This window comes from Populus nigra, chromosome 1 (genome assembly GCF_951802175.1).
Source record: "Populus nigra chromosome 1, ddPopNigr1.1, whole genome shotgun sequence".
In the NCBI taxonomy this organism is placed as follows: domain Eukaryota; kingdom Viridiplantae; phylum Streptophyta; class Magnoliopsida; order Malpighiales; family Salicaceae; genus Populus; species Populus nigra.
Genome location: NC_084852.1, coordinates 38,119,561 through 38,141,616, shown reverse-complemented (window position 1 = coordinate 38,141,616; position 22,056 = coordinate 38,119,561). Strand labels below are relative to the sequence as shown.

The 22,056-nt window shown below is 31.2% G+C and overlaps 2 protein-coding genes across 5 annotated transcripts; both read right to left on the bottom strand.

Moving 5' to 3' along the window:
- Positions 1 to 4,385: 4,385 nt before the first annotated feature.
- LOC133695167 (abscisic acid receptor PYR1-like) lies at positions 4,386 to 5,609 on the bottom strand. The gene has a single exon (XM_062117022.1). It carries the CDS (start codon positions 5,406 to 5,408, stop codon positions 4,803 to 4,805), a length of 606 nt encoding a protein of 201 aa, XP_061973006.1. The 5' UTR covers positions 5,409 to 5,609; the 3' UTR covers positions 4,386 to 4,802.
- Positions 5,610 to 16,566: 10,957 nt separating this feature from the next.
- LOC133674698 (mitochondrial carnitine/acylcarnitine carrier-like protein) lies at positions 16,567 to 19,927 on the bottom strand. Of its 4 annotated transcripts, none has more exons than XM_062095918.1 (4): positions 19,637 to 19,927; positions 19,453 to 19,541; positions 17,912 to 18,314; positions 16,567 to 17,323 (listed from the first exon to the last, which is right to left on the bottom strand). In XM_062095918.1, the coding sequence occupies exons 3-4, from the start codon at positions 18,301 to 18,303 to the stop codon at positions 16,825 to 16,827; spliced, it is 891 nt and encodes a 296-aa protein (XP_061951902.1). In that variant the 5' UTR covers positions 18,304 to 18,314; positions 19,453 to 19,541; positions 19,637 to 19,927; the 3' UTR covers positions 16,567 to 16,824. The 4 variants fall into 4 exon arrangements, with proteins under 4 accessions (XP_061951902.1, XP_061951908.1, XP_061951891.1 ...); XM_062095924.1 differs by having other exon boundaries at positions 19,458 to 19,541; XM_062095907.1 differs by having other exon boundaries at positions 17,912 to 18,303; positions 19,637 to 19,926.
- Positions 19,928 to 22,056: the final 2,129 nt, after the last annotated feature.

The following is a 22,056-nucleotide window of genomic DNA, read 5'->3' as shown; positions in this document are numbered from 1 at the left end:
AAGAAATAAATTGCAGTTGTTCTAGGCAATTTGTTCATGTCCTCAGTCCTGCCCAACTCTCCAAGTCCAAGGAATCAAGCGGTGATACACTGAATCACATTTCTTGCAACTCCACGCAAATTGCCATGCAACTCTCCAAGTCACTTAGGACAGCAGTTGGCTGCCCAACTAGCTGCCGCTATTTCTATATTTATGTGTGCCCGTGCACGTCAAGTTGAATAATGAACTATGCCCAACTAGCTGCCGCTATCTCTATACTTGTGCGTGCCCGCGCACGTCAAGTTGAATAACGAACTAATTAAAGCAGTTGGAAAAATTGAAAAGATATACCAGTTTGCCTCAGTTCCCACCTCGCATAGAAGAAGTACCAATTAACAAGGAAATTGAAGCTATTAATCTTTCATTCTATCAGCTGAACTGGCGGTATTGTCATGGTGGGATTAAGATACCGTTTGTTTATGTGGCTGTCGTTGTGTTTTAATTATAATATGGTTTGTAGCTTTTTGATAATAAAAAAAATGATTTAGTGTGTATAGATCTCATATAATTTTTGTGTTTGAAACGGTGTTAATGAAAAGCAAATAAATCTTGCTTTTTACGCACTATAAATGCTAATTACACTGTTTAATAATAGTGATTTTTAAAGGTTTTCTTTATTATTAAAAAAAACAATAAAATAATTGTTCTTTTACATCAACACATTCTTAAACAACAATCCCAGGCAGAGGCGCGCATCTACAAATCACGATGTCCTCGTATCCAAGCCTTTTGGCGCATGACACTGAAAGGTAATAGCTTCTCGTTGATCGGCTTTTAAGGCCTTGTTCTCCATAATGTAGCGTAGCCACTGCTTTTCTCAAGAACAAAAAAAGAACCAGTAAATAACTAAAGAAAATACCTAAATTGAGGCAGAGATATTCTCCGATGAACCCCACCGAGCATTTCCCTCTCTAAAACCGGGCTTTGTAACTCCTACGGCTACAAATCGCCCCCCTCTATCTTTGTTTCTTTTTAGCCAAGTTGGCAACTTGCAACCTCACTCCCCTGCCAAAAAGAGGCAAGTCGCAATCTGAAGACTTTCCCGTCATCAGGACAGTGCTCTCAACATGGTCTAGGCAATCAAAGATAAACATATACCATCAATCAGTGACCATCGAGCTATCCTTTCCGTCCAATTAGCGGTGGTTAAAATATATTAGGAAAGAAACAAGAGAGTTTGGATGGTGTATTTGCATACTGTTTCTTACGTCCGTACACCTTTTATTTGGAAACTAACCATTCAATAAAGCAGCGTCGTTGCCCCCACTGTTTTATCCAATCCCCTTGAAGATTATGACGTCGCAACCAGCTTTCTAGTTTCCAGTCAATCATTTCACAATTGCATTACTATCGCAATAAAACATTGATGTTGTTCTTTGAAAAATATATTTATCAATGATGAGAAGTTTCTGATCTAATGTAATCTGGTTGTTCTTTACTCATCAACTCGTTTTATTTGTTTCGATCTACCTTAATTTGGGATCCATAGAAAGAGAGATGTTGAAAAACACCTAAAAAACTGTTGGTTTTCATGGTTTTGATGATTAAAATAGTCAGATTTCATATTAAAGGTTTTTTTCGACGATAGTTTGATAATAATGGTTTTTTTCTCAAAACACAGCGGCAAAGGCAGATTGAATTTGATTGATTTTTATTTTTTTTAATAGATACCTCTGTTTTAACCGCCTAATTTCAAGGGAACTGCAGGGTAGAGGGCTCAAATTCTTCTTCGCCGACCTTTTGACTTTGCCCCGACTTTACAAGCCGCACCATTTTCCTCGAATATAAATGTTGGAAAGAATTTAAGCCACCCAGCTGCTAAACACAAGTAATCTAACTATGCTCCTAAATTGCAGCTCGTTAAGTACTTAGCACCTCAACCTACAGATCGAGACTTGGCTCGAATCCACTTATCACTGTCACCAGTGCACAGGGAGTGTAATTTTGTTCTTTTTGCGGCGTTTTCACTTCAATGCAGACGACTCCAAATAATTAAGCGTGAACCAAGACTCCAAATAAGCGTACAAATAGCTTCAGTTAAGCAATAGAAAAGGTCATATTAAACCGGTTCCATATCAACCATTTTAAGTTTATTGAGCTAAGAAATGAGCAAAAAAAGCAAGCCTGATTATTGCTTATCAAGAAAAGGATAGGGCACTTGCTCAAAAACTATATATAAAAAAATGTTGGTGAGAATTGTCCCAAAAGGAAATGGAACTAGCTATAGTAGCTACACAGAGCCAGTGACACAGGATTAGCTACCTTAATATAGCATTGACACAGGATTAGCTACCTTAATATAGCATTGCGTATTTTGTACAATTGTCACTATACACCTGCCTTATATCCTTATTAATTGATACTTATAATCGAAAGTCACTAGCTCAAAGTTTAACTCCTAACGTGGAAGAAGTTATTAGTTTAAACTATATCGTTGTTGACCTTGTTGTGCTGTTCTACTAATCAAATTATTATTTTTAATATAAAAAAATATTTTCTCATTGTTAACATGTTTTTTAATAAAAAAAATTAATTATAAATTCAAAATATGATACTTGTTGTTGGATAATATCCTTTTAAAATATTGATATTGTGATATATTAAATAATTTTTTAAAAATTTGTAAAGCACTATTTCCAAAGATATCCAATGTTAAAAATTGAAATCAAGAAAAAAAAATTAAATTTATGAGACTGGGATAACTCCACAGAAAAAAATTAAAAAAATATAAAGTATAATTCATAAACAACCTAATATTACAAGATAAAATTAAAAAAAATTACTCAATTAAAAAAGAATCCAATAAGAAAAAACTTAGTCAACCCAGAAAAACTTGTGAAACCGCGACCACGACCTCAGTTAGAAGTTAGGAGATTAGGATAATTCCTAGAAAAGCAAATATTACTAAGCTCAATTAAAAAAAATCAATTAGAAAATAAAATAAAATAAAGAGTATAATCTTAGTTATAAAATAAAAATAATTTCATAAAAAATAAATAAAATTTAATTTTAAATCAATTAAATATTAAATAATAAATTAAACAGAGACTCTAAATGATCAGGTAGTGATCTTGCACGCGGCCTCTGGTTACGAGTACTTTATAACCTCAATAATCTAGCGGGCAATCAATCTTTGGTTAAAAACAAAAAAACAAAAAAAAGCATTCCATAATGCCTTTAGCTGAATACGGAACTTGCTGCTCTTTAAAATTTTGGTGTTTCCATTCCACTCTACTTTACCCGATCAATAACTTACAGGAGATTCTAAAGGTATGTAAGTGCAGTATTAGACACACAGAGAGAGATTCTTCCCATCTGGAAAATCCACTCCTTTTACCTGTCACAACAGGTGATCGATCTCTCTCCCCCGTATGTGTTAGAATGATCCATCCCCATGACAAAACAGTCGCCCCTTAAAGATTCTTGCCCTGAACTGAGGTCCAGATTGCTGTTGCTCTAGCTATGGATCCAGACCACCTTCTTCTACCAGCAGTTAATATTAATGTTAATATATGTTTTACTTCTAGAATTCAGATTCCGTTGGTACTACGCAACTAGGAAAACATTAAATATTCAATCTCCAGAAAACAAAAAAATACAAAAAGAGAGAACAGAATGAAAATAAGAAATATCAGCCTCTGCAAATTAACATTATCATGTACAATTTGGATGGGAATAGGTACTGCATAGTTCAGAGAGTGATGAATTAAGTATTCCACTATTCCTTCTCGAAAAAGAAGAAGAAAAAAAGGGTCAACAAAGAAAAATAAATTCAAGATGTGCCAAGGTGACGCGACGCCAAGTGTGGAGTGTGCTTTGCTTTTCCGTTTCCTCTGTTCATATACACAGTACCAAAGAAGGATTATTACTAGGTTACCAAACTTATGTTCTGCAAATTCATAATCCAATAAATGATGAAAATAAACTAGATATCAAGAACCAGTTTATTGATTGAGAATCAATCAATCAACTGGCAAAAATTGAATTGATCAACCAATTCAGTCAACAAATACAAATCGTGTTTATATTAGAAATTTTTTTATATTAATTTAATTTCTTAATTGTTTTAGACTTTATACTTATAAAAAAATACTTATAATTTAGCATTATAAATAAATAAGCACAAATAAAAAAAGCTTTCTCTCTATATTCTTTTTATTTTTGCATTATTATTTTTTATCTTCTAGCACACCTATCTATCTTTCAACAATATCTAGCTAATTGCGAGTTTAATCAAGCCCTTATCTTTCATTTCATGCATCTTTGTTATTTGTGTTGTCTGAACCAACCAGCCAGGATGAACATCATCTGAAATAAGTAAAGAACAGAAAGAAAGACAAAACAGATAAAGCGAAACAGCACACCAATTTCTTAATCTGCACAAAAACTTAAAAGACATTGATATTCCCAAGACTCAAAATCTCTGACTGTACACGTGCATTGACTCTAATGCCCTTACCTTCCTCTTCCACTCCCAATTCCAACAGAGCATTATCATCACAGTGGTAAAAAGTAAAACCCAAAGGAACACAATCCCTCGCTGGAAAATTCAAGGGGCATCAATAACCAATCTATATTCCAACAAAAGGATATTTTCATTTCCCCAAATACACCAACTAACTGCCCGAAATAAAAAAGAGAAGGAAAAACATACTCACTAAACTTTAAAAATAAAAATTTAAGGGCAAAAAAAAAAGTACTGTTGCCGAGTGAGTCTTTGGCTCTTTGGGTTTGGGTTTTATTTGTTTTTTTTTTTTGGGTTATTATTTACCGTCACGCGCCAAGCCTTCAGCAACAGACGCAAGTTTTTGGAGATTCAGCTTGACAACAGTATCAGCAAACAGCCGTGTGTCTTCCTCGGTATTCCCTTCCGGTACATCAACGACATACGATTCCAAAACAACCGTCCAGATCTTCCCTTCACGTTCGAACCCATGCACTGTCGTTACCGACCTGTAGTTCTTCAACCTATGTTCTCCTCCAATAATACTAAACCCCGTGACCTGCCGTTCATCGTCCAATATATCAAGCCTCTCTGTGCTTGTTGCAGCAGGCAAGCCAGAGATCACGTTCACGTCACGTGTGGATCCCACGGTCATTGTGAATCCTGGGGCCACGCTGCAGCTCTTGATGAAGTGCTTGTAGGTCTGTGGCTTGTCGAAACGGCGGGCAATTGACCAAACGAGGTCGTTTGGTGCGTTTATGCGCTGTGCTAGGAGAGAGGAGCATTGGCCCGGGCTGATTCTATAGTTGTGAAACTCAGTTATGAGAGGGTTTAACTCGTCGAATTCGGACTGAGTTAAACCAGGTGGGATTGTGACGTGGTGGGTGGTGTAGGTTGTTGGTTCTTGTTGTGCTGGGTCAGTCATGTCTTTCGACTTTCTAGAACACGAAAGGAGAACCCAAAAAAAGAAGATTCCGGGCGTTTGAACTTCGAAAGGAGAGAAATGATAAGAGTGGGGTTTTTGTTTTGGAGAGAGGGGATTCTTTGATTCAGGGAGTAAGTAGAGAAACAAACGAAGCGGGTGTTAATTTATGATGGTGAATGAAAGGTGGGAATAAGTGGGTGAAGACGACAGGTGGAGGTGGAACTAAATGGGTTTCATGTTAGTTGCTTGACATGTCAACCTGTCTAAACTAAGCTCCTATGACCACCTATTTAATATTTTTTTATTCTGATTTTTGCTCTCTTTTTTCAATTTTATTTTTGCTTTTTTTTCTCTCTCAATCTTATCATTATTTTTCTCTGTGATGAATCTATAGGTTCTCTTTTTTGTTAATTTTAGATTGGCCTCTTAGGTTTATATAGGTTTTTATCTACCGCACACTATTACAAAATAAAAAAAGAAACTTCAATAAAAAATATTTTATTGCTATTTATCAATGAAAATTATAATAAAAAGTTTTTATAAGTAATTAATTTCTAATGGAAAAAGCATAAAATGAAAAAACAAAAGGAAATTTTATTGGTAACTTTGTCGGTATTACTAACCTATAAAATTATTAATAGAAATTTCATTAATGATTTTAAAATAAATTAAAACCCAAGAATTCTTTTTACTTGTTTCTTCTTCTTTGTAATTTTTAATTTACAAAAACAACAGCTAGGGTTTAATTTCTAGTTACCAAAATCCGACAGCCCCATCACAAATCTAATGCCAACAGTACATGTACTCTCCCTATCTCATGTTTGATTTCTTGTTTAATAACCTTAGCTTTTTGTTAGGGTTTTAGCAAACATTAGAATCTGTGGAGACAATGCTTGATTTGCTGGGAAATCTGGAAAACCTGTCCAGGTCTAGGTTATTTTCTATTCAACATTCTATTAGTTCTAAAGTAATTAGCTTTATTGGGTGCATTAAAAAATTGAGTTCTATTCTTTTGAGGTCTATTTCTTCGAGTTTTAAAGTAATTGAGCTCCATGACTGTGCGTGCTTTGGAGAGATATTTTCATGGAGTTTGTATTGGGTTTCTTGGTGTTGCTATTCTTACACATTGATTCTATGTTATTATGGGAGGTGTTAAGTTTATTATTGGGCGTTTGTGATGTATAGGCACAAATTGGTGTGTCAAGATTTAAGGGTTTCTAGTTCTCATGGGGCGTAGCGTAGTGATAAAGGATTTGAAATCTGCACAGCAGGTCTCGAGTTCGAGTCAAAGCGTGTACCTCTTGTAAGAGCCTGGGACAGCCGGGGTTTTACTCACTTATTTGGACCCACAAAATGCACTTTTTGAGAGGTAGGGTTTCCTCGAATTAAAAAAAAAAAAGGTTTCTCTATTGTTTTCTGTTTTTAGGACCTTTCTTCAACTTTGGGAAAAATTGGGTGAGTCGAAATCTTTTTTCCTTGATGTATGAAATAAAAAAAGAATCAGATTTGTATTTGATTTATAGCGAAAAAGGAGATGCATATGCTGGTGTTTGTTGAGCTATTTAGCTTCATTCTTGAAATGGTAGTCATTCTAAGTATATAGCTCATATAAGCATGGATACAAATACGATATATGTTGGTGTCTCTATTCTTCGACAAGTTCATGATATGGCAAAGATGCATGAATATATAAACTTACAGTTGTGGAGTTTCTTGCGTTTCATCTATTAAATTGTCTATATTTCTTGTTTTGAGTGATTAAATTGCTCAAGCATACCCCCATAACTTCATTCGACGAAGGCATGCCCCTAATAAAAAAAAAAACATAGATGAGGTAGAGTATTCTAAAAGGGCTTGTGAAGGTAGAGAACACAAAAAATAAAGGAATAAATGTTATCAAGAGACAAGAGAGTTAAGAGATAAGAGAGATAGAGTAGACAAAAAGGAAGTGATGAAAGTAGTGGATAAGATAATGACATTGCTATCTTTTTTCCTTTCTCTTGGAAAAATTAGTGTCAGGAAATGAGTTTTGCAGAGAAAACCTAATTCTTAGTTTTGAGTTTCTTGAACACCCTTGAGGAAGATAATAGACGGGGTTGATTGGAAAGATTTCATAGGTCCCCATAAAAAAAATTTGTTCCTTTTTCTAATTGAGATTGAGTTTGATCTGTTTTCCACTTCAAAATTGGTGGTGGTTAATGGTTTCTTTGAGTTCTATTCTCATTCTTTTTTGCTATATTATAAGTAGCGATTTTCTATTTATAAGACTTGGAGGTTGTTAATCAATGTTATTCAGTAGGTTCATTGTGATTTATTCTAAATAAATAATTGAGTTTGTATTTTATAATATGTTTTAATTTTTGAATTGTGTTAATTGTTTTCTTTTAGGTATTATGTATTCAAGAAGAAACGAACTTGTGCTATTGCTTCATGAAGTAGTAGTGTTGGTGATTTTTATTGTGAATCTAGATAATAATTATAAAGAAACACTTAATGTAAAAGTTAGCAACTAGGACTTAACCAATGAGGATTGACCCATCAAATCCTTAATTTGGATCGTGGGCCGGACAAAGATTAATAACTTTGCTTTTTGAAATTTATTTTCTATGTAATTATAAATAATAAAAAAGGATTTTCATAGAAAAAACAACAAATAAAATTATGAAGGATAAATGTTATTTTCATCGTTAAACTTGTTTTTCTTATTAATGTATTTTTTATATATTTTCACAACAAATCAGTTTTCTTATTAGCATCAATTTTTTTATGAGAAATATTATTATTTAACAAAAAACTTATTATGATCGGAAGAGCAAGAGTCAATTAAAAAATTATAAAAATCATTAATAAATCATTTATAGACTCTTATATGAAGAAGCTCAAGAATAAAAAATTCCAAACCAATATAATAAAAAACAAATATTTTATTCTCATTAAATACTAATTAGAAAATCATTTTAAAAATTCTACATGGTAGAAAAATACATAATTAATCATGAAACAAAAGATAATATCATCATAAAAAAGCCTTAATATTCTTTAAAAAAGAATAATTGAATAACTGCTTAAATATCATTCTAATACATTGATTTAAAGATATTTTTTGTTTATTTTAAAAAAAAAAACCTAAAAAAAGCCACCCACACGTGTGCCTGGCTTTCCATCCCAAAAGAGATTGGCTTTAGAAAAACATGCCAAGTTTGCATAGATAGGCCTTGAATGCTAAACTCACGTGTCTGGCTCATTATTTTTTATGGGTATATGACACATCATCCATCTATATTTGTTTTTTTTCATCTATCTATATTTGTTTTTTTATATAAAAACATAGTTGATGACGCTTCATCAGCTGGTTGTTTTTTTGGCCACTATAAGCCACCTACGATGGTCTAAAAATTAAAATTTGGATTAGGAGACTAAAAAACCTCAAATTTTAACTTAAAACATAACAAAAATCCTAATAACCCTAATAAACTTATTCACAACCTGGAACACTCTTATATTTGTCAAAAACTTCAAAATTAAACCAAATCAAAAAAATTTATTAAGACTCGATCTACTTTTCCAATGACATGAATGGTAAAAATACCTTAATGGATTTCCTCTTGTCAAAAAGAATTCTTTGACAAAAAGTTTGGATTTTTAGTGATTAGATTGTGACCGACTAATCATTTTCTCTTTCCTCTATTATTTTTAAATGAGACTCTCTTTCCCTCTCTTCTCAAAGTATAGGAGCTAAAATATAAAATAGATAAAGTTTATCTATGAAATATAAAACCTATACAAAACAAGGTCTAAAATAAAATAATAACGATCAAACTATGTTTTTCTTATATTGCGAATACAACATTGTAGGTGAATCAAAATAAATTACTAGTCTTAAGATTGTCTGGACATAACATAAGAGGATGGAAATGAAATAAAAAAAACTTGAGTGACTAGAATGAATAAATTTTTGAGTATCGTAACATTTTGACTAATTTGATAATATGATAAAACAATGAAGCAACGACAATAAAAAAAATAAACGGAAAAATATTGATTTAAACAAAGCTAGATTAACACATGAAATCCATGAAGTAGACATGAAATATGTGAAGGGAAAAAAAAAAAAAAAGAAGATGGTTAGGCTATTCAATTTAAAAATCGATAAACTAAAGGAAGGATTTGGAGCTTGCGTAGCGTGGTTCCCTTCTTCTTTTTTTAAATAAACAAATCTGATCCAGCTAAGCAAACCGTTCCCTTTTTATGTGCACATTCATTGATTAGGCAACTTAGGAACAAACATTATTTTTTATTTATTAATTTCTCAGTCCTCATTGATTATATGCAGTGGTCAATTCAAGCCCCTCAGAAATACAATACTTAACTTTTTTCCGTGGACATCAGCCATCCAGCAAGTCGTCTCTGTGCCCAGTGCCCACCTCTCCCCCTCTCCCCCTCTCCCTCCTTAACGTGCTTGTGACTGCAAGGAGTTTGTGCAAATTGTTTATATATATATATATATATATATATATATATATATATATATATATATATATTTCCCACCAATAAGTCTACTTCTTAATTGAGGTTTTGAATTTCTTAATGCCCATGATGGCTTCATTTTTTTTATTTTTTTTCCTCTGGGTGGGTTCAACTATTGTCTGCAGATTATTCGTATAATTCGGTTGCCGTTTAATAAATGACAAAAGAGACTTTAGGACATAAAGAAAGCGATTCGGAGAGTATCCTAGAACCTTTCGAAATCCAATAATGCATGACCTTTATGTATTTGATAGTTCATTTTATTAAAAATCTTAGTAATTTGATTTTGAGCAATTATAATTTCATGATATTTTTTTTAAAAAATAATTTTGTTTTAGTTCTATAAATAATTTTATTTATAGAAAATGTTAAAATAATTTAATGATTGATAATTTCTTAAAAACTTGATTTTCTTTTAATTCTTCAAGAATACAATAGTTCAAGTCTTTTAAACAAAAATAATTTTTTTTCTTATAATGAATATATTTTTAGAAAAGTTTTTTACTGCTTAATTTTTTTCAAAATTTATATGTTTTAAGAAATTAATAGTTTTTATAATTCAATAATTCTTGTTTTTTAATTTATTATTTTTTATACTTTTAATTGATAATATTTATATAACTTAATGCAATTTGGTCATTTTAAATTGAATGGACTGGGTTTTAAAATGTAGGGTAACAGGGCCTAATTTTAACCCCCCCCTCTATATAGCTAATCTATATAGTCTCTATTTATTTTAGCATACATTAATTGCAATCTATTTATCTACAATACATGGCTTATTGTCAAACTAGTTATACGACCCGTGCATTAATTTTTTTATATAAAAAAAATAAAAAAATTAAGATATAAAAATATTAGATCTTTCTGTAAAGCTATATCAAAAAGTCCTGGGTTTGATTGCATGACTTAAGTTTAAATGAGTTTGGCTGCAACACTAAACCTAATAGTCTTGGATGTGGGTCTGGCTGTAAGGTCGTGTCATAAAAGTGTGATAATTAAATAGATTAATGAAAAAGAAAAAAACTAATAGGAAGAAAAAAAACTAATGAAGAAAAATAAAAAAAAATCTGAATTAACTGGGCTAACCTTTCAATTCAGGTTAACCCGTCAAATTTGAGATTCGCGTCATGCAAGTTTGATAATTAAATAGAAAAAAAATTGACAGGTTAATTGGGTTAAACCATCAAATCAGGTTAACCTGTCAAACCCGAGATACGTGTCATGAAAGTCTGATAATTAAATAGAAAGAAATTTAACATTAACAAACTAAACTAAATGAAAAAAAATAATTAAAAAGAAAAAAATAAAAAACAAAATTCCGGGTTAACCCGTCAAACTCAGGATCCGTGTCATAAAAATCTGATAACTAAATAAAAAAATTAACATTAACAAACTAAATTAAAAAAATATTAAAAGAAAAAAACATAAATAAAAAAGAAAAATAAATAAATAAAAACAACAAAAAAAAAGACAGCTCAGAGTATTTTAGTATATGTTATTATAATTATAATTATAATATATAAGTACAGGAGCAGGGAAAGCACTACCTAATTTTAAGTGAGTTTAGCTGCAACACTAAGCCAAATAGCCTTGGATGTGGATCTAGCTGTAAGGTCGTGTAATAAAAGTGTGATAATTAATTAGATTAATGAAAAAAAAAGAAAAAAATCAACAAGAAGTAAAAAAACTATTGAAGAAAAAGAAAAAAAATCTGAATTAACCGGGTTAACCCTTCAACCTAGGTTAACCCGTCAAACCTGGGGTTCGCGTCATGAAAGTCTGATAATTAAATAGAAAGAAATTTAACATTAACAAATTAAACTAAATGAAAAAAATTAATTAAAAAGAAAAAAAAAATTCTGGGTTAATCCGTAAAACTCGGGATCCGTGTCATGAAAATTTGATAACAAAATAAAAAAATTTAACATTAACAAACCAAATTAAAAACAATTATTAAAAGAAAAAAACACAAAGAAAAAAGCAAAAAATAAATAAATAAATAAATAAATAAAGAAAGATAGCTCAGAATATTTTAGTATATGTTATTATTATTATATTATTATAAGTATAATTATAATATATAAGTTATATTATTATAATCATAATTATAATTATATAAATTATAAGTATAATTATAAGTACAAGCGTGGGGAAAGCTACAGTGCTTTCCCCACGTCTTTTAGAGTATTACTTAACTAGTCCTTTGTCACATTCTCCTTCACGACCTAGACTATTTTTAAAAAAAACTTTAAAAAAACAAATTAATAGTACAAGAATTTTTTTTAGTATTATTATTAAATCCAACCGGAACGGATCAATTTTTAAATCTTTTAATTTAGTTTTTTTCTTAGTTTAAAATTTTAATTAAACGAGTTTAAAAGCAACCTCGATAACTAGTAAAAACATGAGTTAACTTTTAAAAAAACTTCAAGATGATAACTTTCCAAAAAAATATTGAGATGACACAAAATTGGATTGACTCTATTCACCCTATAACTCGGGTCATAGACTTCACTTAGTTTAATAACTTTATTTTTTAAAAAATTATTTTTATTTAATTATATGATAAAAAATATATACTCACAAAATCAAGCACTAATCCTAAAATAAATATTTATTTGAGAGCATGGTAACTTTATAGAAAGCCAACAAAAATAAATCATAAAGTCTATTTCTAAACCACTTCATTATTGAATGATGAAATAAAGAAATCAATTCAAAAAAAATTAGAGGACCAAAAACTAAAAAAACCATATCAGGTTCGATGGGTAAACCAACCAACCTGTGAATCAAGTAACTCGAGTGAACACGTGTAAGACCCATATTCTTAGCCCAACCTAGCCCAAGGTTTAGGCCAAACCCAACCCAAGTAACCTAGGTATTTAAAGAAAAAGTTGCTAGAGTATTGTTTTTTCCCCCTCTAAAAACACCAAAGAAATCAGTTTTGAACTTAAGGTTTTGTTTCAAGCTAGGGTTAATCAGGTCTGTTACATTCGATCAGTTTAAGTTATGTTCGGGATCAATATGGTGAATTAGTTCAGCTTTATAATTACAATTTGGTTTCTAAACTTAGAGTTTTAATCTTTTATGTCACTTTGCTTTGAGTTATTTTCTAGTATTTTTCATATCTGTTATAGGTTTTTCTGACGTTTCTCCTAACGATCTTCACTAGTTTCCGGTTTTGCATACGTTTGTCTTTCGCTTTTGTTTTCCAAGTGAGTGAAAAAATCTTTAATAGACATGTAATATAATTAATATATGTATGTTAATTATATGATGAGTACAATTGATTAATTATTGAATATTTATATATATTGCTTTATTATCTAACTACTCATCTATTCTTGAATCTACACTTTTATTCTGTTGAATTATATTATATTCGATATGATATTTGTTTGCTTTGATAATTATGCAAACATCTATTATGTCTTGATGTAGGACATGTTAGAAACTCCATACTAACAAAACATAGTTAATTTATATGAACATAGTATTCTGTATACCTAGATGGTGAGAGAGATATCTGTCTGTGACGACTGATTATCCCACAATGATCATCCTCGAGTGTTATCTGATCATCTTTGGGTGTCATCTAGTGATCTTCAAGTGTTATCTGATCTCTGACATGTATTTCATTACCTTATATTAATATGCTTAGTATGTATATTTACATCAAGATATGTATGACTTGAAAATTATTAATATCTAAGATGTATATTAAATATTATTCCCTCACTGAATTGGTTGAACTCACCTCTTCATTTTAATATTATTTCAGGTTCTTATTTTTTGTTTCTAGGTGAACTTTGTTTAGTGTTCCTGCTTCTACAGTTTTGATCTGTATGCCTTGCTTGTTCTGCGAGGTTTTCCTTTTAGTTTTTGATTCGATGTCTTAGACGTTCCACTGTTACACTATTTACATTATTTTAATTAAGTTTATATTTTGACAATATAATAAGTATTATGGATTATTTGTTTTGCTTTATCTAATGATGATAATTTTTGAAGTATTATTTGATTTTATTGATTTTGAAGAATATAATATTTTAAAAGATATTAAAATGCTGTGAAATCTTTATATAATTTATTTTATAATATGTATGTTTTGAGACTTAGTATAGATGAGGGTGTCCTTACAACATTGCTTTTGTGTTGCCAATTATGGACTCGAGATTCGGGTCGTGACAACATGTTAAACTCGTCGGGTTATGAACTCCACTAGGATTAATAACTTGTTTTTTAAAACTATATATTTTTTTTATTTACATATATAATAACAAAAATAAACAATCGTAAAATCAAGCACTAACTCTATAGCAGATTTTTTTTGAAACCACGATAACCTCTTAGAAAGCGAAACAAAATAAATTATGAAATCCAATTCCCAACTAATCTAATATCGAATGATGAAATAAAAAAAATAGAAAAGAAAAGTTAAACCCTCCAAACCTGCAAACTGGTTCAACTTGCCAAACTTGCAAACAAGTCTATAAACTTTAAAGTTTAATAACATGATTTTCTTAAAAAAATATTATTGAAAAATATATAATAAAAAAATAAATAATTATAAAATCGAGTTGAATTATTTTTTTTTTGAAAAAGTACCCTGCCAACCCCATGAACAATATCTCACAAACTCGAGTACAAACTCAATGCAAAAAAAAATTTCATGATAACACGATAATCATATAAAAGATAAATGTAAATAAATTATTAACTCTAAATCTAAATAAATACATAATGTGAGAACTAAATTAAAAATAATAAAAATTCAATAACAGAAGCAAAGAAAAAAAAAGCTAGAACCAAAACACATAAATTTCTTTTTACAAAACACTATGTATTAGTTGTGATCGACAATGTTTATACAAAACACATAAATTTCTTTTTTTTTTTTAAATAAACTAGCTAAAGGTTTTAAATAAATATTGGCAAGAAACTTTAAGCTTTGTTTTTTTAATGATAAAATGCATCAATTGTATATACATTCTAAAAATTTGCGTAAACTAATATATATATGTTTATTATTAAAAGTAATAGACTACTAAAAATTGAGGCAGTGATACGAGACATAGGTCTTATAAAATGGTGTTATCCTCTATATATATATATATATATATATATGCCAGAGTGATTTTTACAAAACAGGGACTTTGTTGTGTTTGTTTTTGTGTGGCACTGTAATTTTAAAAAAATTTAAAATTTGTTTTTGTGGTGGCATTGTACTTTTAAAAAATTTTGAAATTTGTTTTTATTTTAAATTAATATTTTTAATGTTTTGAATCGTTTTGATGTGCTGATATCTAAAATAAAATTTTAAAAATAACAATAAAAATATTATTTTAATACATTTCTAAGTGAAAAGTACTTAAAAAAAATAATCGTTACCACAATAGCAAATATTATCTTATATACTATAAATCACTGGAAATTAGCACTCAGTCATTAATTGGAAGATTTATTTTATTTTATTTTTTCTTCTTGAACAATAATCTTAACTCTTAAGAATTTTATGGTCAAGGATATTTTTTTCATTCTTAAACCGTGCAAGATATTTTTCTTTCCTTCTTGAACATAATTAGTGAATTTTTAAATATCTTGGTAAAACATTTTTCATGCAACCCAGGTCAATTACAATTTTTTCCATTTTTTTTTGTTTGAATATCTACTTTATGAATCCTCTTTATTTATTATCTTCCATAATACCCTCCACTATATTGGTCCCTCCTTTTCGCTTTGTTATTATCCACTCCCAAATGTTTTTTATTTTATAAAAACTTGTCACACAAAATAAAATAAGCCAAATGTGCCAAAAAAAATCAGTAAATAATCGAAAATTGACTGGAATGCATCAATAATATTTTTTTTTGAAAATGTTTATATTTTTGAAAATACATTGAAAAATAGAGTTCGAATGAATTATAACAATTATGAATATTTTTATAGAAGCATAGAAATAAGTTATTTTTTAGGGATTTTAAATTGAATTTAATATAAGTATAAAAAATATTTCAAATTTAAAATAACAGTTGGATTAAATAGGTTTATGTGTTATATAGTTATTTTAATTCAAATAACATAACAATAGATCTGTTCATAAGACCATAATTTATACGAAAAAATATAATTATTTTGCTTTACCTTCATATGCACAAAAACAAAAATTCGTCTATAGCCGCCGCCTCCATTGAAGCAAATGGAGATGGATTCCCATGAAATAAGTACAATTGTCATCCCCAAGTATAATTTGAGATATTTCAGTGATAAGGACGTCACACACGAGCCGACGCATGTAGGATCCAATTTCACAACATGTAAGAAGATCCTTGCAACCTAGAAATTCAGACCTCGCATAAGAACAGGTAGGTTAATTGATTTTCTTAAACAGAGCCATTGGGCACATTTCCTGTCCTTAGAACCAAGGGTGACTGCACCTTAAAAAGAACTAACTTGTTATGGATGATTACAGTAAGCCAAAGCAGCTAGTTTCATTTGTTTTCATTGGAGTGAAATTTTTATCCCCATCGTTGGCAGAATTGTTGATTGAGGCTACTGATCTGACTGACCATGATGATTGAGGCTTTGTCCTGCCTTGTACTTTTCTCCTGAGAATCAGAACCTGAGATTTTCAGCAAGAAAAAGAGAGGCAACTATTGCATGTTAAATTGATGGTAACTGGCAAGTGTTTCTTCCATCACCCGAGTACATGAATTTTGAAGGATGAATAGCATGTTCTTTTGACAAATAACCTGTTATCATATTGCTAAACAATTACTTGGAAGAGCTCTTTGATTCAATGATTGATGACGACTTAGAGAGATAAGCAATATGATAACAACGGTGAAGATAATCCAGATATCTGCCAGGCAACCGATGGAGCCAATCACCCCAGGCTAGACCTTGTCACCTCATATGCCAAGAAGCAGGCTGCATTTGCAGGGACACTTCGAGCCATGGCAGGGCCAAAACCCTTGTACAAGCCTTTGATACCTTCAGACGCCAGGATCTTCCTAAAAGCATCGATGGAGCCCGAGAACTTGGGATTTTTGTAATCATCAACCTGAATGACACTTTTGACGACATCAGTGGGGTAGACAGATGCCCAAAAGGAAGCGCCAGCTAAGCCACCGGCCACAATCAAAGAGCCCCTTCCCAAATGAGAAGTATCCTGGCCTCCTGCAAAGGACTGCTTCAACAATTCATAGACACCAAACATAGCAGCATTTCCAGGAATTTCACGTGCCATAGTAGGAACCAAGCCCTTGAAGAGACCCCTCACACCACCTGATTTGAGAACATGCCTGGCCACATCCATTGGCCCTCCATACTTCACTGCCACCACTGCTGAGTCTGAACTTGCCAATGCACTTTGTGCTTGCAACCTGTTCCCACCAGGAAGACCCAATCAATTAGGGGGTAGATTTCAAAGATCTGCCAGGTATTTAACCAAAAATAGGATAGAAACAGATGGAAAATGAAGAAGTTAAAACTATTAGTTGCCAGGATTGAGAGATACTTAAAAAATACTGGCATAACCACCGCCTAGTTATTGGAGAAATGAGAGAGAGGATTGTGTTCCGGTTGTTTAAGAGTATTCACAATATGATTTTCCCCTTGCCTGATAATTTTGGAGACTATATATATATACTTAAAATGTCAGGGGTGAACCAGAAAAGCACTACTTCCTCAAGGGTAAAGGAAAACATGTACATTTTTACTGTGCAATTTAGAAGAATTCAGGACATGAAAGGTAAGGCAGAAACTTCCTAAAACCATCGAGTTCTCAAGATACATAGCACAGTCAGATCCAATGAGTTATAAGTAATACAATACAATTAGGCAAAAAGCTCAGCACAAAGGTATAAACAAAAATGTGAAGGCTTTGCAAAATAATGCAGCAGTTCAAGAAATTAGAAAATCAGGTTGCAAGGTCGGGAATGGTAGTGAGGGTGAAGGAAGATTGCACTGACCTGCACTTTATCAATTCAGTGGGACAAGCAAGAAAAGAAACAGCAACTCCAGCGCCCGCACCAGCAACAACTTGCTGGTTTACAGTAAGTGGGGCACCAGGTTCAGACCTCAACAATGCCTCCATTTGTCCCCTCACTGAGAAAAGAACAGCATTGAAGGCTGCCACAGTAGCAAATGGAGCTCCCATACCTTTGTATAACCCCCTTGGGCCTTCAGCAGCTAAAGTCTGCTTGACAGCATCTACTGCACCAGCGTACTTTGGAGCTTGGCCAGGGAGTGGAGCAGGCTGGCTCTGGAGCTTGACCTTGATGGTGTCAAAGGGGTGCCCAACTAACAATTGTGCAGCACCCCCGACTGTCCCGGCAGTCAAGTCCTTTGCTACTTCCCCCATCTGCAAGAGAGCTTGGAAATATGAATGCAAGTCATTGAAGGGATAAAAGTTAAAGACTTGAATTAGCTTCAAAATGTTTGATTTGAAGCCAATGGAAACAATAGCAATAGAAGTATTGTATGCTTATTTATTTTCCACCCAAAAATACTTCAGATGAAATATAGTTGAAGTGCCAGATAAAGATGCCAAAAAAAAATCGCATCATCCAAACACATGGTTACGCAGGTTAATAGAGGTAAAGAAGCCTCACAAAATACAGGAGTAAGAGAATTAACAGTTGTCACACACAATGTGTGAGTGTGGACATATTCCAGATTTGAATAAACACACAGCAAGACATATACTAGTAAACATGTACTCGCCAACTAATGTTTCTAACTACCTTCAGTTGCATATGTTCAATGCAGTGTTCGGGAATGCAGTTGAAACCGTGTTTTTTTAAAATTTAAATTTTTTTATTAATTTTTTTTTTATATTTTCCGATCGTTTTGATGTGTTAATATTAAAAATAATTTTTAAAAATAAAAAAATTATTTTAATATATTTTCAAATAAAAAACATTTTAAACCACAAACAATAGCATACTCCGAAGCACCCCGAGTCCAGGACGACACCACAACCAAATTAGCTCTATTCTAGAATCAAGAGGACACAAATGAGCTCCCATAACTCTTTCTTCTTTCAATTTGTTTCATGAACCCGTGAAAATGAGTCATTTCTCTTCTCCTTAGCTGGTACAATTTGCAATCTAAGCCAGCTAGCGGATGCTCTTACCAAGTTCAATACAATTTGAACAATGCAATTCAATGGTAAAAGATATCACCACAGTAGCACTGTAACACACCAATATATATATATATATATATATATATATATATATATTCTCTTCTCAAATTTTCACTCCTTACCCATTTCCAACCCCAAATCAACATCAACTTGATCTTGAGGATTGAATCAGCAATAAGAAATAGAGTGAAAAAGAAAACAAAAACCCAAATGCAGTTTATACAGAGTCCATGGATATAGGAGGTGATGGGTAAGCATAAGTATCAAGGTGTAAAAAATATCAGCAAGTGAAACAAATAAATTTGCAGAGCCTACAAATGATTCAGATACGCTCTGCAAACCGGATAAGTTTAAGAATCAAACCAAACTTTATTTGATGCGCAGACCGCAAAGAGAGAGCGAAACCGAATCAAAAGCCCAGAACTTTAACCTCACCCCCAGATGACTTAAATCTGAAAAAAAAATAAAATTGGAAAACACTATAAACAAAAAATGTGTTGTATAATATCAGTCATATTTACATCAAGGAGGGAGATTATGGAATTACCATGGGAAGAAACAAAGGTGTTATTGCCCACTTGCTGGCGGATGCAAAAAGGTGGTGGCAAGAGGGGGTAGGGAGCTGGTGAGATTTAAGAATTCTGGGTGATTAGAGAAGTCCTGTAATTTTAGGTAGTAGGAATCTTGAAATTAAATTAACCAGAGGAATAAAAAAAAACGATGGAATCTCTGTCCATTATAAACAAAAATCATCTTGAGAGTCATCAAGTTAAGAGCCACATGAGAGTGCGAGGTCGGGACTTGGGCTGGGACAAAAAGTTACCAACCACTACTTGTAGAGCGTGGATTCCAAACCTAGAAATATAGTAGTTTGCTTTTAAAAATATTATTTTTATTTAAAAATATATTAAAATAATTTCTTTTATTTCTTTTATTTTTAATATTAATACATTAAAATAAATTAATCTAAAACCTTTTCAAAAAAATAACTTAAAGATTTAATAGAAAAGAACATTTCAACCGCACACAAAACGGTGTAGCAGAGGGATGTGGACCGTGTGGTTGTGATGGTTCTCTTGGAGAACAAAATCCAATCTTGTTTTTAAAGCCCCTGTTGCGTTCCGCTTCTCCACCAAGTGATTGCGGATGAGTTTTTGGGTAGTGGAGAAGAGCAGGAGTGATGGAAATTTATTTGGGCAAACCACAAAATAAGTCCCTCAAGTTTATAAAAAATTCTTAATTGAGAACTCAAAATGATTTTTGCTACAATTTGGTTTCCAAAAAGTATAAACGATTCAGGAAGTTTTTAATTGAGTCCTCCGTCTATATTCATTAATGAATTCCATCTAAATCCTAAGATTTGTTAAAAAGAACATCATTCTTATAGACTTTACCTTTTTTCGCTGAGACTTGTGAATGGTTGGCCTAAACATTCAATTAATATTTTTTTTAAAAAAAATTTAGAGAGCTAACCGGAAGAAAAACAATTTTGACAACTCATTTAGGATTTAATTTATAGTTTGGCTGCTAATTTGAGGTTTTTCCACATTCATAGGATCTTCTCCACTGAATAAATCAGATCTCATATACATCAAGTCAAATATTCTAACAACTTGTTTGAAACCAAATTATATGTAGAATTAAATTCAATTTCACATGTGATTTTAATTCAATTGATAATTTATTACTATTCTTATATTTGATATAAAATACTAAATCACATAGTTGAATTTAATTATGCTATTTGGAATACTTATGAAATTGAATTAGAAATCTGACTATTTTATCCTTAATTCAAGATTGCTTGATACATTTTCTCAGTGAATTATTTGTTTATAAACAAAATATTATGTTAAGCTATCTCATATTGTCTTTCAGCGTGGAGCTCTTTCCAAGCCATGCCCTTAACTTATATTCAACAGGACTGTAAGATTATTTGTTTATATTTTGTATTGTAAAGAATGTTTTTAGCTCTCTCCCTCTCGCTCTCTTAATGAGATCTTCTTCCTTTAGCGGAGAAAAAGAGATACTATGGAGTAAATAGATAAAATATAGAAAAAGAAAAGGATTTAACTTGTAATTATCCATGCTAATTATCAAAGCATCCACCATTCTTCATTTCCTAATACAGAAAAATTGTTTTCATCAAATGTAACAATAGTTATCTATTAAATACAATGTAAATAGGTGTCTGGAAAATCATATTATTAGGTAGGAGAATGTAGCATAGATGCATAATTTAAAGTAAAGGAAAGTTTTTGTTGAAGAAAAGAAAAAGGGTATTTATGAAATAGTGTTTTCAATGTTAATTTTAAGAAGAACTGATTTGCAAATCAGAGTTTCCACCTTTTGATCTACTTTTGTTTATTTTTTATTATTTGAATTCCAATTAAAATTCAAATTAATATCTCAAAAGGGTTCTAAAAATAAGAATTGATTTAACTATTATAATTGAATTCAATTTCAAGGATTTCAAATAACTTGTTAAGTATACCATCTTACCAAATAAAGGGTGATAATTTTTTCCACTCTACCTATTAATCACATCTCATGTTTTTATAAAGAAAAAAAATAATCTTTAAAACATTTTTCTACTTATGGTCACAATTTAAAATTTCATTGGATTACCAAACATCACAAATTCAACATTTTTTTTTTTGTGATGGTTGTGTTATTCAAATATTAGACTAATAATTATAGTTGTTTAGTTTATAAGCATGCAATATTATAAAAATAAGGTAAACTTGCAATTAAAATAAAATACTAGCATATATACCAAACATGTATAAGAAATTGAAATAAACTCCTAGCATGCATACTAACATGTATATTTAAACAAAATTAGTGTAAGATACTTACTTGTTAAAACACTTACAATTTGATCAGGCTGAAAATTTGTTATTGTCAATTATCAATTCTTTATCTAAAATGTTTAATTTCTCCTAACTTGATGTAAACATGATGTAT